The 19,195-nt window shown below is 34.8% G+C and overlaps 3 protein-coding genes across 4 annotated transcripts; all 3 read left to right on the forward strand.

The window, feature by feature from the left end:
• On the forward strand, positions 5,557 to 7,628 carry LOC18606338 (protein ODORANT1). The gene is made up of 2 exons (XM_018116813.1): positions 5,557 to 5,939; positions 6,645 to 7,628. Exons 1-2 carry the CDS (start codon positions 5,677 to 5,679, stop codon positions 7,186 to 7,188), a joined length of 807 nt encoding a protein of 268 aa, XP_017972302.1. The 5' UTR covers positions 5,557 to 5,676; the 3' UTR covers positions 7,189 to 7,628.
• LOC18606340 lies at positions 11,481 to 13,263 on the forward strand. Its single transcript, XM_007039898.2, has 2 exons — positions 11,481 to 11,663; positions 12,437 to 13,263. The coding sequence occupies exon 2, from the start codon at positions 12,468 to 12,470 to the stop codon at positions 13,008 to 13,010; it is 543 nt and encodes a 180-aa protein (XP_007039960.1). The 5' UTR covers positions 11,481 to 11,663; positions 12,437 to 12,467; the 3' UTR covers positions 13,011 to 13,263.
• Positions 13,497 to 17,542, forward strand: LOC18606341. Of its 2 annotated transcripts, XM_007039899.2 has the most exons (3): positions 13,497 to 13,839; positions 14,941 to 16,612; positions 17,088 to 17,542. In XM_007039899.2, the coding sequence occupies exons 2-3, from the start codon at positions 14,944 to 14,946 to the stop codon at positions 17,441 to 17,443; spliced, it is 2,025 nt and encodes a 674-aa protein (XP_007039961.2). In that variant the 5' UTR covers positions 13,497 to 13,839; positions 14,941 to 14,943; the 3' UTR covers positions 17,444 to 17,542. The 2 variants fall into 2 exon arrangements, with proteins under 2 accessions (XP_007039961.2, XP_017972211.1); XM_018116722.1 differs by lacking the exon at positions 13,497 to 13,839 and having other exon boundaries at positions 14,755 to 16,612.

The following is a 19,195-nucleotide window of genomic DNA, read 5'->3' on the forward strand; positions in this document are numbered from 1 at the left end:
TTTCTTTTTTCATTCTTTTTTTTGTAAAGAAAATGGTGAATATTCTTTACGTTATGGTGAGATGAAATTAGAGCATACTGTTTCTTTTTTACTTTTATATCCTTTTTCCTGGTGAAGTCACTTTCTTTTTTTTTGCTATTTTTATGTTTCTTCTAATAAAATATTACTGGAAAGATTTTACTTTCTTTGTATACTCTCAATATTGATAGTTTCTCTCCTTGGTTGAAATTAATGACGAATAGGAGATAAATAGTCAATACGCCATCTTTCATTGGAACTTGGTCATGGATGATCTGCCTCACCCCCTTGGATTAATTCTGCTTTCATCGAGAAGAAGCAAATTCTAATCGTTAGTTTCTCTCCTTTGTGTGGAACTGGAGCAGTGTGACAAGAATTCCTCACTACCTTTTGTTCGTCCCACATTTTCCTGTCCTGCAAAATTAACTTTAACCCAGTCTCCTGTGAAATAGGTGAACAATAGACACAGGACAGGGGTTCGGACGTACCGTTCCGTAGTACTGCAGCAAAGCAAGCCCTCAGTCACCATTCACCACGCTGCAGTTGAAATAATGTCGGTAAGCGAATCCAAATCCAAAGCCCATGGTCCTGACTCTTTGAGTCTTGACTGGCCAAACTGTTATTAGCCTTTTTTTACTTTTATTTTGACTCACATCCTCGATTAGGCCGGAGAAGGAAAACGACCCATCACCCATTAGGAGGCAAACCCACCAGTCACCAATCCTCTTTGCGTTCAAAGCAATGCTTTGCGAGATGGGTATGGTGCTCGTTCATTTTGCATGCTTCCACCCAATCACATTCAACAATTGAGCTACCCAAGCTCACCCACCAGTTAATATAACCTACCACTCCTTTAATTATAAACCAAAACTTTCATTCGTTGGAGGAGAAGGTTACAAGATCAAGCTAGAAAAAAGTAAGCAAAAGTATAATTTCTTCAACACTTTCCAAAATCTCCCCCATTTTTCCCCTACCAAACTCTATCTTTATTAGACATTCATTCGACCTGTCAATGTGTCTTGTAACACAAAAAGGGACAGTGTTGAAGCTACTTTAGATCAATCAAGAAATTCTATCTTTGGAACGTCTTGTCATTACACCACTAATTGTGGGGGAGTTTCAATTCCTAAAGATTTAGTCTGACCCTTAATCGAAAGCCCAACTGATATAATTTTTGACCAATTTCCTCCTCATTTGTCCATAAAGTTGAGCTGAGATTAATATCGTTTTTCCGTTTCTTTGGACCATTTTGGAATATTAAATTGTGAGTCTTCCCTATCAGGCTAGAAATTGTTCTTGCTTTTAGATTATTTTTTGCTCAATTCCTTTCTTAATGACGACTGCATTACTCATAAACCATGTAAGTAGACAACTTTATTGAAGTTCAAAAAATTGAGTTTCTTTCATCACAATGATTATTAACATCATTATTTCTGTAGAGAATAGTAATCACAACGTTTTTGAATACCCATTTGGTAGTTCATTAGTCACTTTAAGGTGTGCCTTATGCACTTTCATGCCATAATGATGCGCATGTACTTTTGATGTTTGTATTGTTTGACGCCACATGTAAATTTAGGTTAAATTTAAAGATTTGACTAACGACTACTCTAAAACTAATTCTAAAATTGTTACTTCAAATAAAGAAAGATCTAGACTTGAAGCCACTAGAGAGTTGGAATAATGAAATCGATCTGGACTTTATATGTTATTTTCTGAATTAATTATTCTTCATATTTATATATATTCATCGACATTGATATTAAAAATTGCACTTCAAAATTCTGATGATAAATTAATTGAATATGATGAACTCTTCATTTGAACTTAATCATCATTGAAAGAGCTTGTCCTCAGGCGGACTTAATTGTATATAATTCATATGAGAACTAGTGAATTTTTTTTCTTTCTTTTTTTTGTCTCTTTTTGTACATCCTCTTGATTCACATGTTCCCACTGAATTGCTAGTGGAAACTGTGAAAGGAACAAAAAATCATTTAATAAAGGAGAAACTTCACCATCATGCAATGAATACATAACAAGTATATGTATATAAGAAGAAAAAAAAAGAAAGCAGAGAATGTGTAATGAATGTTGTGGAAGGAACTATTGTAATAATGTGAACATGTTGAAGCTATGGTCGTTGAAGTGATCATGAACTCACAACTGCTACAGTTATGGCTGAGCTTAAACCAGACAGCCCCAACTCTACAAGCAATGCCCGTACCTGCAGCTACCTTACCTCATTGAGTATTAACTTCCACCTGTTTTATACCTAATAAAACCAATTATTTAGCAGTCAAGACTTCACCTCTGTTTTTCTTATACATAAAACACATGCAAAATGCAAGCTTTCATGAGTCATGACATGCTAAAATATCTTCTTTTAGGGTTTATCGATCCATGTGTCAATGTGGATTCTTGAGATGCCAGAACTTTTACGTAGTTCGATATATATATACATATAGTTGAATTGATTCGAATGCTGGGGGATTGCTGAGCAAACTCCAAATGTGTGGTGGTGAAATGGTGAGGACCTTGCATTGCATGCCATATTTCACACACACGTTTTAGCAAAGTTTGGTTTCCTATCACTTTTTTTCTTTCCTTACAGGAAACGTATGTGTCGAATATGCATGTGCACACATAATAGTATATACAGTTTAACACAAAGAACAAAACAAAATTGGTTCTCATGCCTTGCAAGTCATTCTATAATTTCCCTCTGATTTTTCAACGCTAATTGGCAAAATGCACGTGCTGTCCTCGTGCATGAATTTTACATCGGTATGCGGCCACCCTTTGATAATCAAATAATTAAAATATAATACTTTTGACATATTATCGTATCTTAATATTTGATTCTATTATATATATATATATATATTCAAAGAGTCATAATCTCGATTTCTTCTTTAAAGAAAAAAATTGATGTGTATATAAATTTTAACTATGTCGTTTAAATTAATTAATTGAACAATTATTCATGATTAATTCATATGACTCCTTTTTAATTAAGTAACAAAACCTTTCGCCTGAAAAAAATTCACAAAAATCTTGGAGTAGGTGTCAAACACTAATTATTTAAAAATTTATAATTGAATGATTAATTTATATGATAAGAACATGAGATTACAAAGTAGCTAGGGTTTTGTGCTTAGATACGTAATGAAGTCCAAAGTTGAGATATTGAGGAAAAGGGTCCACATTGAACTATACCCACCTAAGCCAAGAGATACAAGTCAAATAACCAAGAAATTTGAACATTAACTACCCAATCTACTCATCTTATTATATATTATATAGTATGTGTATACAAATTGCCATTATCGATAAGAAAATGCATGCATCATAAGGTTATGGTGTTGAATTAAACTTTGACATGGCGATTACTTAGACAGGACACTTGTAACAAATAAAACCAATTTAGGATGACAATCTTGGGTCATCTAACATTAATAAATCTAAACCCTCCGATGAGGGTTATCTGAACCACGATCAACCGCTAAGGATCTAGTTCTTTAACCAATAAGCAAATCTAGTATAAATGGGACTTGATGGAACAATCTAGAAATGCAGTACGTGTCTTCCAGGACATAATGGTACGTATAATTGTTAACATAGTTATACACCCTCCGTGTCAAAGATGCCTTTACCTTTAACTTGTGTTCTGTTTTATTAAGACGGGCAAAGGCTTGTCGGGGACAGTGGGTAAAAGAATCCAACCAAACTAAACATAAGGATTAAATTCAAGGAGAAATTAAGGTTTTTGAAACTGATACAATTGCTAATCTAGCATATAATCTATGTAATATTTTATTCTTATATGTGACAATCATGTAATATGAATGCAATTATGCATATGGGATCGATAATTAAATTTAAAAAAACCTATAGATCATTAATCAATGAACTTGGGGTTTAAACAATTATATCGATGCTTAATTAATGAAGGGAACATGATTAATACTTTGTGGATTGGATTAACAGGTCATTAACCCCGTTCCTTATCAAGCATTGGTTTGCTAATCATCGCAGGACTTAGAAGATAAGTTGAATTAGCAAGTTGTTAATCATGACTTAGAACACTGAGATGGGGGAAGCAACGACTCTTTTCAAGTTGTTTGTTAATGACTCCTGCGCTTTGACAGGAGAAGCAACTCATCCTGTGGATGTCGAAAGCTAGGGTTTCTTCCCAAGTGTAACTTAGTATTACTTAACAAAACACGAAAGAAAACCGCACCCCATCTTCATTTGATGAGGAATGAGTTTGATGAAAATGATAAAAGAACGGCATGACATAATTGTCCTTCTTGTAGTAATCATGAAGTTTTTCCTCCATTCAACAAAGGTGAAGTATAGGTTCAAGAGTAGAAATCATTAAATGAATAGTTGCTTTCCGCTCTCTCGGAGAAAAGTAAAAGGAAAGTTTGAAAATATGGATTATTGCTAATTATTTATTTAACGAAATGGGAAGACTGCATTTATGACATAGGACTCTAGGTGATATTTTGAAGAAAAAAAAATGAACATTTTCATGTTCAACATAATTATCAGTGTGAATGTGATGATTTTTTTTGGTATATTAGATAAAAGTATTATTTTCAGAACAAAAAAAACCTTTTTAAGTAATATTACGAGGTTCGAACAAATTCCTAATTCAGTACATCTAAAAAATTCTAATTAGTTCTAATTTCAAAGAACTTTTGAAGAAGGGAATTCCATATTTTTTTACCAATCTGAGTTAAAAATTCTGTAAAATTAAGCAAAAAATTACTATTAAATTAATAAAAGCTTAATTCTTTACTATTACATCATCTGTAAAACTTTATTTATTTACTATTTATAACCTTGAATTAGGTGAGCCTAACATGAGATGATGAGTAAAAATTTATAGTATAATAAGATAGGAAGGGAAATAATGATTAATGAATGGTAGTTTTACGTGTATCAGTATCTATATTTTTTTTTTTAAAAAGTAGGATCACTTTGCAAAAAAAAAATCACACAAAAAATGATTAGGTGGGCAGTAATGTTAATTTCAAAATTTGGTCGCATTAAACAGAATCCACCCAAGATCAAAAGGCTAATAATCTCTTAAGTAAACTGAAAACTCTAGTCATTAGAAACACCTGTAAAAATTTCTACTGCGATTAAGGTACACGTAAACGTGGTGATGACGAAATGGGTGATGGAATGGTTGAGTAAGAGTGCAATGAGGGAGAGTGGGGTTGTGTAGGAAAATGGGAAGATAAATTTTTTTGGAATGCTTAGATGTAGCCATGTCTTTGGGTCACCCATCAATCCACTCTCCTCTCTCACTCTTTTGTGTATCTACTCACACCAGAACACCCCATTTTAGTTCCAACATCGCTTTCATAAAACCAATGGTGGACCCTGGAATCTCCTCCTCTCATCTCTCTGTAAAATGTAAATTATATAAATATATATATATATACAAATAAATATTTCTTAGTATATAAATATATATATATATTACATAATCTCCATTTTAGTATTTATATATATCAGCCTCTGAAAGCTGCTGAAGGACTTTATATAAAGGTGGGTGTGGGGCTTTTGGGTCTTTACAGGTAGAGAATTGGTGAGACTAATTACTTGTTATTATTGATACTTTGTGTTTAGTGGGACTAAGTGATGGGTAGGCAGCCTTGCTGTGACAAGCTTGGTGTGAAAAAAGGGCCATGGACAGGGGAGGAAGACAAGAAACTCATCAACTTCATTCTTACCAATGGCCAGTGTTGCTGGCGTGCTGTTCCTAAGCTCGCTGGCCTCCGCCGCTGCGGCAAGAGCTGCCGGCTTCGGTGGACTAATTATCTCCGGCCTGACTTGAAGAGAGGCCTTCTTTCTGAGGCTGAAGAACAGTTGGTTATTGACCTTCATGCCCGTCTTGGCAATAGGTTCATTAATTAGACTATCTTTTCTGTGTTAATCATGCGTTTATTGTCCTGCATTTTGTGATTGCTTGGAGCAGTTTTAAGTGATAATCATTAGATTATGGTTTAATTGCTTTTGTTTTGAGAGAGAAGGTTGCATATATATCATCGTCTTGTTTTCTTGTCTTGGGTCATGGAGGTTGATGAAGAAGCTGTTATGCATTTTAAAATGTAATGTCTTTGACAGACACAGCTTATCCTTAACGCATTTGAAAAGGAGAATCTAAAATTTTTCTTGTTTTGCTAAGGAAATGATAAACTTCCAATTGCAATTAATGATCATGAAATTTAAACTAATAGTTCTCGAGAGCATACTGATAAATTTTAAAGTTTGCAGTTGCAGAAAAGTCTTCCTCAAGAACTACTACTAGTTTTGATTGTCAGTTTTTGTAAGTTAAACAAGGATACGATTCTGGTTTCATAGGTTAGTGGTTCCTTATTGTTCACTGTCATCCAGTTCGGCAAGCTCTCAAATAAAGAATACATTGTTTTATGTACTTGCTTCAGCTACTTGCTTGCTTGAAATTTAAGTGTTTTGACATCTTTGCAAGGAAGTTTTAAAATAAACTTAGTACTCTAGAAGTTTGTCGTTGGAATTTGATTTGTTGATGGGTTTTGATGTCTTCATATTCAGGATTAAACTTGTTACTGGTTAATGTTCTTTATCAGGTGGTCGAAGATTGCAGCCAGGTTGCCAGGCAGAACTGACAATGAGATCAAGAATCACTGGAACACCCACATCAAGAAAAAGCTTCTTAAAATGGGAATTGACCCTGTTACTCACGAATCCTTGAACAAAGAAGCTAAGGCTGAAGAAAGTTCTTCCCATGCTGATCATTCTGCAGATAATCAAAATACTACAGAAAATGATGGCATCGTCAACTCATCAGAGGATAATTCGAGTACACCAACTGAGAATTGCTCTAGTACTACCGATGATTCCAATTTGTTAGACAGCATTTGCAATGATGAATCTTTATTGACTAGCTTATTATGGATGGATGAACCTCCCCTAGTTGATGCTTCATGGAACAGCGTACCAGCAGGAGAAACAGCTTGTAATGGCACAAGCTTGCCACCTTGGGAGGACGACTGCGCATGGTTGCCAGACTGTCAGGATTTTGGTATTCATGACTTTGGATTCGACTGCCTAAACGACATTGAATTAAACACGATGAACACGTTAGAGATGGGCGACAAAACAGTAGCTTGATCGTGCACCATAGTTGAAGTTCTGAGTAAAAAAATTCAACAATACTTAAAGCTTCAAATTAAGGCGCATGTGTTACAAAGTTTTATGTCTAGTTCATTCTTAGGTCCTCAGTGTTGATGCTATCTTCCTGTATTTGGGAATATTGTTGGAAGGTCGAAGGTAAACCTCGCTTCTTCAGAGGTTTCTCACCTACCAGTTCAAAAGTGATACCAACCCTCATATCCTCAAGATGTGATATCTCTTTGTGCATGCCTTGCAAATATTGTAAATCTTTCTTCTGTAAAAGACAGTGAAACAATTATTATTCAGCCAAAGAAACAAGAGAAGATAGGGACATATTGGGCATGATAAAAGTGCTAGTGGGTTTTGTGAACGTGAAACCTCTTTGTATATATTTATAAGCAAATAAAGGTAAAAGAACATTGCTTACTTTGTTGTAATTTAAGTTTCTTAAGAAAATTCTGTTGTTTCCTCTCATGCTTACCTGCTGATCTCCTCAACGTTGATTATGATTTTCGGCCAAATTAAATATATAGTATATCCATCTTAATTTTGTCCTATAATTGTGATGGCAAAAGCATTTAGTTTTACAAGCACTTCTTTTCGATCCTATTTCTACTGTGGAGTACAAGGAAAGAACAAATAAAGAAATCATTAAGTTAAACTTTCAAGTACAAGAAGAGAAGAGCACATTAATCTAGTTTATACCAGCAATGGCAGTACTGTCGCTGAACAGTTAAACTCGTTAAGTGCAAATGCCATATCACTCAAAATCTAAAAGCTTTTTGGAGGAAGAGGACCACTGTTCCAACAATCTGCTACTGGCTATAAGATATTGCCTCACTATTGTAGCTTGATCTTTGTGCAATTCGGTCGGATCAGCCAACAAGTGGCGCTAGGCATCCATAATTTAAGCAGATGACATAATTTGGTTGAGCACACTCTCCATTAATGCTTTTTTGGTATGTACTTTACACCTTGTCACCATTCATGGGAGCTTCAGGAAATTAAACAAATGTTCTAAGCAGGCTGTCAGCACTGATTAGTTCAATGCCACTTCCAAGCAATAACTTGATCATGCTGTTTCTCTCACTTGATATATAGCCATTAGCTGTGGTTCTTAGTGCTTGTAATCATGTGTTTCTGAAGGCAATTATTATTCAATTCACTGTATTAACCTAACACTGCGAAATATAGTATATCTTTCTTGAGGAAGGATTAGTTTATTAGGGGGAGGGGGGTGCAAAAGGGTCATATATATGGAATTTCTTTATGTTTTTCATAGAACCGAATATTTTAATTAGGTCCCTTTGACATTGGGCCTTAGCAGAGATGATATCATATTTCAGAATTTGAAGAATTGAAATCGTTTATCATTATCCTCCTGAATTAAAAAAACAATTCTTTGTTAATTGTTCCTGGGGAAAAGCTTGAGTCACATTGCACAACAATTCACTATGATTGTGCTGAGTGCAGACAAAATCACAGGTACAAACGTTCTTTTAGCTTTGCTAATGAATGAATGCCATAGCCTTGTCTCTTGAAAACCAATAAATTATAAATAAAACATTTAACCTTTATATCTATCACCAATGGAAAAATAATTGAATTAACAAAGTCCACAAGATGTTATGTCACCATGAGCTTGAACTAGAAGATTTGCAGTGACCAGCAACAAGTTAATCTAATCAATTGAAAATATTGACGAATTTGTGACTTCTGATAAGACCTTAAATTCAACCAGAAGTATTCATCAAGACCAAAAAGGTTGATAATGAGTTGCTTTAGATCACATTCTCTGCTGATGAACTGATTTAAGACCTCAAGAAACAATTAAAATAATATATTGTTTTCGATATTATGTAAAACAATATTAATTAAATAAGTGTGATTTGCAAGCATTTGTTATCTAGTTAATCACACAATCATGATACAGAGGCTCTATAATCATGATTTTTCTTTGGACATAAGCTAAGGATGATGTTTCATTACAATTATCCATCAAGGAACAGAAGCTGAACATTTGCAAATAATTCATATATCAGTTATAACAAATTGAAATTAAAGAAAAAAAAAATCTCCTGGGATTATTCTCCCGACATAAAGACATTATTATACGAGCAAACGTTACTTTAGTAATGCAGTGATAGTATAAAAATTTCTTGTACAATATAGTAAGGAATTACTTAACAGAAACCACTGACCATGACTTGTAATTCCATTGATAAAGAGAAAGGGACGAATGGTCCCTGGAAAGTATTAACAATATTTGAAGGAATTAAAAAGGAAGAATGGATAAGTCTGCGAAAAGGAGGGGACGGATGGGAGACCCTACACCTAAGATTCTCCAGCCACATTACTCCTACGGTGACCTGACCTGACCTCTCCCAAAGATAAAAGGAATCGTGGCTGCAAAGTGGAATGCTTAATCATTTGGGCATTTTGTGGTTAATTTTGAATTCAAATTGAGTCACGTTCTTTAAACATTACTCCAACATGCTGCAGCTTTTCAAGTGTTTGTTTGAACACTGAAAAAGAGTGTCCATTCTGTAAGATATGTAGGAAATGCGTCCCATTTTTCTCCAATGATATGCATATGCCATCTAAAGCAAAAGGTATTGGGCACCACGGCCTTGATTTGGTCTACTTATGCAAACACTTTTGCTTCCGTGGGAAGAAGGCTCTGCCCAGTGCCGAGCATGCTCAGAAGATGGGTGCATCTCAAATAAAGCAACAAATGCTAGAATGTTGTCAAACCAGGAATCAAGACATATGTTTCAATCCAAGACCGTGCTAAGGAAAATTGTTGAGGATGCAATGATGACTTTCTCATTGGACTTGCCCTCGTTGAAAATAAGGGATGGCAATGCGTGAGCCCTGAGGTCACAGATTCTAATGGATTCTTGATGCTTTTTTTAACTCACAAAAAACTGGGTTTCCCACGGTGACAATTTGGATGCTTTTTGCATAGAAGAATCAAGAATGCCCTTCTACATCATCGATTCATTGAATTTGGTCTTAGATGATGAAATTTTAAACTTTTTTTTAAAAAATAATTAAAATACATTTTAAATTCTAGTAACGAGATCTTATTTCAATAACAAAGATGAGATTTTGAAATCCGTCAAACCCAAATTCATTCAATTTTATATTGATTTATTAATTTCTTCTTCCATGTAACAGTATATTATACTAAATTAATGTAATTTGTATTTATACATGTAATCTCATAAACAAAATGTGCTATTGTGTTCAACTATATAGAGTTTTTTTATTCATATTCTTATGTCGAAAAAGTGAGTGAATTATGTAACTTTCTACTACATACAGAAATAAAAAGAAATAGTAAGGTTTTCTTAAGATTGGATGGTGTCAGTGCAATTAAATTAAAATTTCATTAGAAGACAGAGACTATTAATTTTCGGTTAAATGCTTAAATTGAGATTAAACGTTTGGACACTTTTTCAATTAAAGGCTAAACATTTCAATTGTAACAATTAAGGGTCAAACGTTTTCAATTCTTTACAATTAACAGTTAAGTTGATAGGTTGATGAAACGTTTATCACACGCGATAAAAAATTACGTTGAAAATATAATTATTACACGTCATATTAAAAAATACAATTGATTTAGTTGTTACACGTCATATTGAAAAACATAATTGTTACATGTCATGTTAAAAATTTAGTTGTTACATGTCATATTAAAAAATATAGTTATTATATGCTATTTTGAAAAATGTAGTTATTACACATTATACTGAAGATTTAATTGTCATATGTCATGTTGAAAAATGTAGTTGTTACACGTCAAGTTAAAGATTTTGTTGTTACATGTCATAAAGGAAAAACTATTACATATCATGTCCTAATTTGAACCATTTTGACTTGACAAAAAGGACATTATGATAAAACTACATTTTTATATTTTACCTTTGAAAGTTAGCATTCACGCCATACACGTGTTCTATATGCGCTAGACATCTTTTATCTTAGCCCTTAATTGTCAGAAACTAAAAACATTTGATCTTTAATTATTACAATTAAAATGTTCAATCCTAAATTGACAAAAATTCAAAAATTTTGACCCAAAATTTAACATTTAGTCATTAATTTCCCTGATCTCAAACTTTGAAAGACATCTATGGCAAATTGGGCAGGATAGAGATTAAAAGTTGAGGGTTTTTTGATTGGATTGGGCTTTTAGTTGAGGTTAAACTCGAGGCCCATGTTGACCAACTGTAGGCAAATGGACCACCTGAAAAGAGGAAAAAGAAGAGAAGCCCAGCCCAGAAGAAAGAACCTTCTCTCTCCTTTGTTATAGGGTTTACGAAGAACCTCCCGTTCATTCTCTCTTCTTCCACATCTCTGGCAATAACCAAAAATTTTTGGAACAAAATTGCACCGTTTTCAATCCATTCTAAACTGCGGAACCACCCTTGCTTTTGTTGGGTTTTGCGCAGATCGAGTTCCAGGTAAGAATTAATGGCTTAGTTTCGCAATAATCAACAATTCCTTGTTTTATTCCTCTCTTCATGATTCTTCCATTTTGGATCTTACCCTTATTGTATTTGCCCTCTTTTATTTTTTCATATTTTTTCGTTTGGAATTTTGGGGAGGATCATAGAGTAAATTGGTTCAATGAGTTAGTTTTGGAATTGGGTCTTGTCTTCTAATTAATTGTGTGAATTGGGATGATAAATTTATAAATAGGTTTGGGTCTCTTTGTCTTCGTTGTGTCTGAATGTCATATGTTATTGCGTTTGATTTGTTAGAGTAATTAATGAATTTGAGTGGCATAGGAATCCTGCATTTCCTGGTCTCAAATTGTACAATGTGCTTGTCAATGGTCTCTCAAGTCTTCAAATTCTTCACTAGAATAGAGCCCCGTGTTTTGTTATCGGTATTTGTTTGCAATTACGCTATAGTGACCTGAGCGCTCATAGGTTTCATATTATTCTGATCATGAGGAAGAATGGATTTTTGGGTACTTTTTGCGGTTTGTTATGGGATAGATGAAATTTGTTTGACTTTTTATGTTGTTCTTCGAAGTTATATATGCTCTTGTCTCTAGCTGAGTATAAGTCTGTTTTTGTGCTATTTTAGGCACTCACTAGTTGTGTGTTTTGTTGCCTAATGTTATGAGCTAGTGTCCTGATGAAAGAACTTGCTTATGGAAAGTGTAGCATTATCGGAATTGGTGTGCTATGTTTCTAATCCACAGCATTTTCTTTGTTGCTATTATCAGGTGTTTTTGTCTTTGGTTGGTTGGTTGCAACATGGGTGATTTTTCAATCCAGATTAGTACCAACCTTATCAACCGACTCACTGAAGATGATGAGAAGTTGAAGAAAAGGACAAAGAAAACTAAAACCAGAGTGCCACGAGAGCCTCGACGGCCACAAGCTAAGATAGATCAGAAGCAAATATCTGAAGATTCTGAAAAACAGCAAGGGACTACAGGCACAGGATGGCCAGTTCCGCCTCCCTTATTTCTGCCTGTAAACCAACCTCCTTACCCTGCAAGTGCAGAGTTAGATGCAATTCGATCTGTTGTTAAAGAGAGTGAGAGTGTTGTAGAAAAGTTGCGGAAGCAGGAGGAGAACATGGTACAGGAAGTGACACAAAAAGCGAAGGATCTGCATGAAAAGGAGTTCAAGCTTCCAGACCCTAAGCCTATGCCTTGTTTGGTTGAGAATAATGCTTGGATGGCATGCTACAAGCAGAATGCTAGTGATCTTACTAAATGTGCTCCTCTGGCACAAAATTTTGCAGACTGTGCTCGCAGAGTTAGGCAGCTGGCAAAATCAGCTGAAAAGTAGACTTCCATAGGAATAAATTTTCAAGTCATACAAAGAGTGCAAGCCACTTGCCGGTTTGAGCGGAAACTTGAATTTTGGCTTATGCAAATAAACAGCAGAAAAAAGAAAAAACTAAATTGTTTATCACCCTTATTGGGTTACATTTTGTGCCCTTTGGCCTTTGTCTTCTGATTTTGTTAAATCTTCTGCTTCTCTCTAAACTCTTTGTTAATTCATAAATTCAAAGTGACATGATTTTCCACCATTTGTAATATCAATTGTGTCTCATCCTTTGCAAACGTTAATTGCACTGTTCATTATGTATCTATAAATCTTATGGTTTGATAATTAACATTTTGACCGTTTTGGTATTTTGCACACGAATAAATCATGATTATAAGTATTAAACTACTAATTCTCGTTAACAATCATCTTAGCCCTTAAAAAAAAATCTTTTCTTCTATTAAACTCTTTATTTTTGATAAAAGAGATTCAATCTAAACACTAAAATGAGGAATGGAAAAATTAGAAAGATTGAAAGAACTTTGTGGTGCTGCAATGCAAATGCAATGGGCACCATCCAAGTAGCCAAAAGCTAAGGGACGCGTCATCACCTAGAGGATAGTCACGCAGGGTTCACGTGATGAAGCGTAGACGATTTCCAGTTTTCCACGCCTACTCCTTTGCAAGCGCGTCTGGCGAGGACCACTAATTTATCGCCGTTGTTTTTCATTTCCTCGCTTCCGTCCTTATCCCCTCCAAATCGCCGATCCAAACTTCCCCAGATTCCGAGCACTCCTCCTTTTTATTTTCTCGCTCCAAATTTTCCTTAGATCCCTTAAAAATCCAGGTACCTCCTTTCTCTCTCTCTCCCGCTTGCACCATGTTTTTTTGGGAGTTTTTGAGGTTTCATTTCAGCTTATTTATTACATGAAGTATTTAAGTTTGGCCAGTCATTTTTCTTGTTTAGAAAGGCTGTTTATTAGAATGAATGAGTGATGATTTACTAGGAAGCAGACTGTTACTTAAAGAAAGGTAGTAAATTTGGTGTAAATATTACTATTGTCTTAAAGAGCTAAGAGCTGTTGTTGTGTGTTGGGAATTACCATGAAAGGAAACAAAATTAAGAAAGAGAGAGGGAGTCGGATACCCATTTTCAAAGTTAAAAGGAAAAATGCAAACTTGTATCAAATTTCACTTCATTAGTGCCTGCTGGTTATGGAGAAACAATGGAATAGGATTAAGATGGTACATTGTTGCAGCAATTCATAACGCTATTAGCTGAGTTGATGCACTGCTGTAGACGTATTACTGTTCTGGAAGATATATATTACCAGTTACATTGCTGACCCTCATTCCCTCATTCGTTTGTAAATATAAGATTTTATGGAATTCAATTATGTCATGATGCTTCTGTTTACAAGTTTAACAGGGAAAATGTTGGAATAGTAAAGAAGCTCGTCATGTAATAAAGGGTTCTATTAACAATTTATAACTTTGCCAATCATTTGGTCTATTTTGTTAATGAAGCACAGATATCATAATAAATCCTGCAACCTCTTTCTTGATAACTGAAAATGCGTTGGTATTTAATCTCTTGATTTGGGGTCATTTCCATATAGCAAATCAGTTTTCTAGATGATCAGTGCTTATACAACCTGAGGGATTTTATTTAATCTTTATTCATGTTGGTTGCTCACTAAATTCAATTTTAAATGTAGGTTTGGTAGTATAATTGATCAAGTGCTTTGTTTTTTTGTTTCAGTCTACACTGTCAATGAGAATTCATTGATTTACAAATGAGGATCTATCCAAGTTTCTTCTCTTGCTGTGTTTTATCCTTTATACCTTTTGCTGTTCTTAAGAAATTACAGTCTGTGGACTCATTTTGAGCTTTTAGATGCTTTTGAAGGTAAAAGGGCATAATCTTAGTAATTGATTTCTTTTAAAGGTAATGGTTCGTGGAAGAGATGCATGTTGGGAGCATTGTGTCCTGGTGGATGCAACAAGACAGAAGGTAAGGTGTAACTATTGTCACCGGGAGTTCAGCGGAGGGGTTTACAGGATGAAGTTTCACCTAGCTCAAATAAAGAACAAGGATATAGTCCCCTGTGCTGAAGTCCCTGATGATGTGCGAGACCATATACAAAGTATATTAAATAGTCCCAAGAAACAAAAAACTCCCAAGAAACCAAAGGTGGATAAGGCAGTGGCAAATGACCAACAGAATAGTTCTTCTGCTAGTGGTGGTCTCCATCTTAACCATGGATCTAGTGGGCAGCATGGCAGCACCTGTCCGTCTTTGTTGTTTCCACGTCCATCACCGAGTGAGCAGCCTGCAGTTGATGATGGTCAAAAGCAAAAGCAGGAAGATGCTGACAAAAAAATTGCTGTGTTTTTCTTCCATAATTCTATTCCTTTTAGTGCTGCTAAATCCATGTATTATCAAGAAATGGTGGATGCTATAGCAAAATGCGGTGTTGGTTACAAAGCCCCAAGTTACGAAAATTTGAGATCTACCCTTTTAGAAAAAGTGAAGGGTGATATACATGATTGCTATAAGAAATATAGAGATGAGTGGAAAGAAACGGGGTGCACAATCTTGTGTGATAGCTGGTCTGATGGTAGGACAAAGTCATTTGTTATATTTTCAGTCACTTGTCCAAAAGGGACACTCTTTTTGAAGTCAGTTGATGTCTCAGGTCATGAGGATGATGCTAGCTACTTATTTGAATTGCTTGAATCGGTTGTCTTGGAGGTTGGTTTGGAAAATGTAATTCAAGTGATAACAGATACTGCAGCCAGTTATGTTTATGCAGGAAGGCTTCTCATGGCCAAGTACAGTTCATTGTTTTGGTCTCCATGTGCGTCTTATTGTATCAATAAGATGTTGGAGGACATTAGTAAACAAGAGTGGGTCGGCATTGTATTGGAGGAGGCGAAGAGCATTGTGCAGTACATATACAGTCATGCATGGATTGTAAATATGATGAGGAAGTTCACTGGAGGAAGGGAATTAATGAGGCCAAGAATTACAAGATTTGTGGCCAATTATCTCACCTTGAGGTCCATTATAATTCAGGAGGATAATTTAAAGCACATGTTCTCTCATTCAGAGTGGTTATCATCCATTTATAGTAGACGTTCTGATGCTCAGGCTATTAAGTCGTTATTGTATTTAGAAAGGTTTTGGAAGTCTGCACACGAAGCTGTTAGTGTGTCTGAACCACTTGTTAAGATTCTACGGATTGTTGATGGTGACATGCCTGCTATGGGTTATATATACGAAGGAATAGAGAGGGCAAAAGTTGCAATCAAGGCATATTATAAGGGTCTTGAAGAAAAATACATGCCAATCTGGGATATAATTGATCGGAGATGGAATATGCAACTTCACTCACCATTACATGCTGCAGCAGCATTCCTGAATCCTTCAATTTTCTATAACCCAAACTTCAAGATTGATTTAAGGATGAGGAATGGGTTTCAAGAAGCAATGCTTAAGTTGGCTACAACAGATAAAGATAAAATAGAAATCACGAAGGAACATCCCATGTACATAAATGCACAAGGTGCTCTAGGGACCGATTTTGCTATCATGGGGAGGACCCTTAATGCTCCAGGTATGCACAAGCTGCATTTTTCACTAAAAAGCATTTTGCATATTGGGTTCTATGTTACATTGGTAGAAGCGGAACCAAACTTGTTTCTACATTCTCCATGTCTGGAATAGGGATGTCCTCCACTAACCAGTATATTTCTCTATTATTTTGCATGCTAAATCAGTGTGCTCTGGTAGTCTTTTTTTCTGGTTGAGGATAATCTATTGGCCAGATTGGGAAGACTAAAATTAACAAGAACAAGATTGCTCTGACTACAATGTTGGACTACTTCATTTGAGTCTGCTTTAGATCATTGATATGCATTTTGGGTTTGGTGGCCCTCATTCATTTTGGATTTCTTTGCGTTCTAGGGAGAGTCTGAATGGCAGTTCCATGCCCACTTCCATATCTTGGGAGGGTGTCTTGGGGTTTATATTTATGGGTTATGCTGAAAATGACAGCGACTATACTTAAAGTTGCTATCTGATATTTGTAGGTGATTGGTGGGCGAGCTACGGCTATGAGATTCCCACACTACAAAGAGTGGCAATAAGGATACTGAGCCAGCCTTGTAGTTCTCATTGGTGCAGATGGAACTGGAGCACCTTTGAAAGCATACATACAAAGAAACGCAATAAAGTGGAGCTGGAGAAATTCAATGATTTGGTATTTGTGCATTGCAATCTTTGTCTGCAGGCCATTTGTCATAGTAGGGACGGAAAATGTAAACCCGTTATCTTTGACGAAATAGATGTTAGTTCAGTATGGTCCTCTGAATTGGAACCTTCAGCCCCTTTATTGGATGATTCATGGTTGGATACCTTGCCCCTAGAATGCAGAGGTAGTCCTTAACACTGTAAAAAAAAATGAAAATAATTACTACATATTTGATTACTGATTGTATACAGGGTCAAGTATTCATGGCTACGTTGCCTCATCAGCACTTTTATACTTGCCGGTTTCAAATTCGTCTATCATAATTATTAGGAACTACAAAAACCTGTGATGTAGCGGGCCGGGCAGGAAATAATATTTGGTTTTACTGTTTGACTCTACCCTGTTGATTCACGTGGAAACCTGCTGTTCAACCAAACATGCGAAATTAAAACTCGTAATTGATCAATAAAGAACAGTCAAAATGTGTGTTAGATGTTCATCTGGGTATTCACTTTGGGCTGGGTATATATAGAAGCTAAGTGCAGAAGGAGCTTAAAGCCTAGAGCTGGCTCGAAAGCGGTTGAAATGGCTTGGGACCCCCTTTTATGGTGGTGGGGGAAAAAATCTCCTCTGGTTCCTCAAGGTGCAGACGCATCCTGTCCTGTTGGTGGCTGCTTGATACCTGAAGGTGCTAGCGAGGGTCCTTGTAAATGCATGGACGGTACACTGAGATCCTGCAATTTGGAACATTGCTTTGGCTTTTGAATCCGGAAGTTTTGTTGAATTTTTTAATCAAACTATTAAATTTTAATATTACATATTCAACTTAAAATTAATTATAATATGTAAAAAGATTTTATTATATTTATATTATTATAAAAAATATATATCATCGCTTTAATATTTCTTACTTTTTAATCAATATAAAATTACTTTTTAATTAATTTAATCTTAAATTTAAAAATTATCACATCACTTGTCACATAAACATTGAGTTGAATTATATAATTAAGAAGAATTAGTGAAACATCGACAATGATAATGTTTCATAAAATTAACCAACTTAAATAATTTTTTATAAAATGGAACATCATACCACACATTAAATGATATTATTTCTAAGTTTTTTGTTGTTAATGCAAATCAAGAGCTTGATTAATACAATTAAAAAATTAAAAAGAATGATATTTAAATCAAATTTAAGGTGATATAGGTGCGTTAATTTAACCAAAACTGTTTCAAAAATTTACAAGTAATTAATTAAGTTGACCAACATGAAATCCATGACTCGTTAGGCCATGTTTGGTTACATAGAAAATTGTCTGCCCTTTTTTACCCTGCAAGACAATTTCCAAAAGACTTCACCGTAGTATTCACTCTCATTTCCCTCCATCACCAGCCACTATGAAACTCACATATCTCCCCTAATTATTCCCTTTTTTCTTTTTTTTTTTAGTTCTTCTCTCTTCCTTTGATTTTTCACATATTTTCTCTTTTGCTTCAGCTTCAAATCACTTTTCTGCTTCTCTTTTCTACAAATCTTCTCTTTAGCTTCAAATCTCTCTTTTTTTCAAATTATCGACTTTCAGATTCTCAATCTTTAAATTTATTTTTCATTTTTTTTAATTGTTTAATCTAACCGTTGATGTTCCTTTTACTTGTTCACACCATTTTGAACTGATTTTTTTTTTCATTCTTGTGTATTTTCCCATTGGTTTTAAGGTGGATTTTCAGGTTTTAATCGTTGTGATTTTTTTATAGTTTTTTGAAAATGATTTTTGGATTTTCGGGTTATGGGTTTTTTTGGGTTTATTTTTTAATGTTTCAATGAGTTTCAATACTTAGAAATAAATGAATGTTGATATTTTTATGTGTTATAGTGAATTTTTTTAAAAAAAATAGATTATGATAGGAAATATTTCTTATAAGTGATCAATATAATAAAGA

Source organism: Theobroma cacao, chromosome 3 (assembly GCF_000208745.1).
Source record: "Theobroma cacao cultivar B97-61/B2 chromosome 3, Criollo_cocoa_genome_V2, whole genome shotgun sequence".
Classification (NCBI taxonomy): domain Eukaryota; kingdom Viridiplantae; phylum Streptophyta; class Magnoliopsida; order Malvales; family Malvaceae; genus Theobroma; species Theobroma cacao.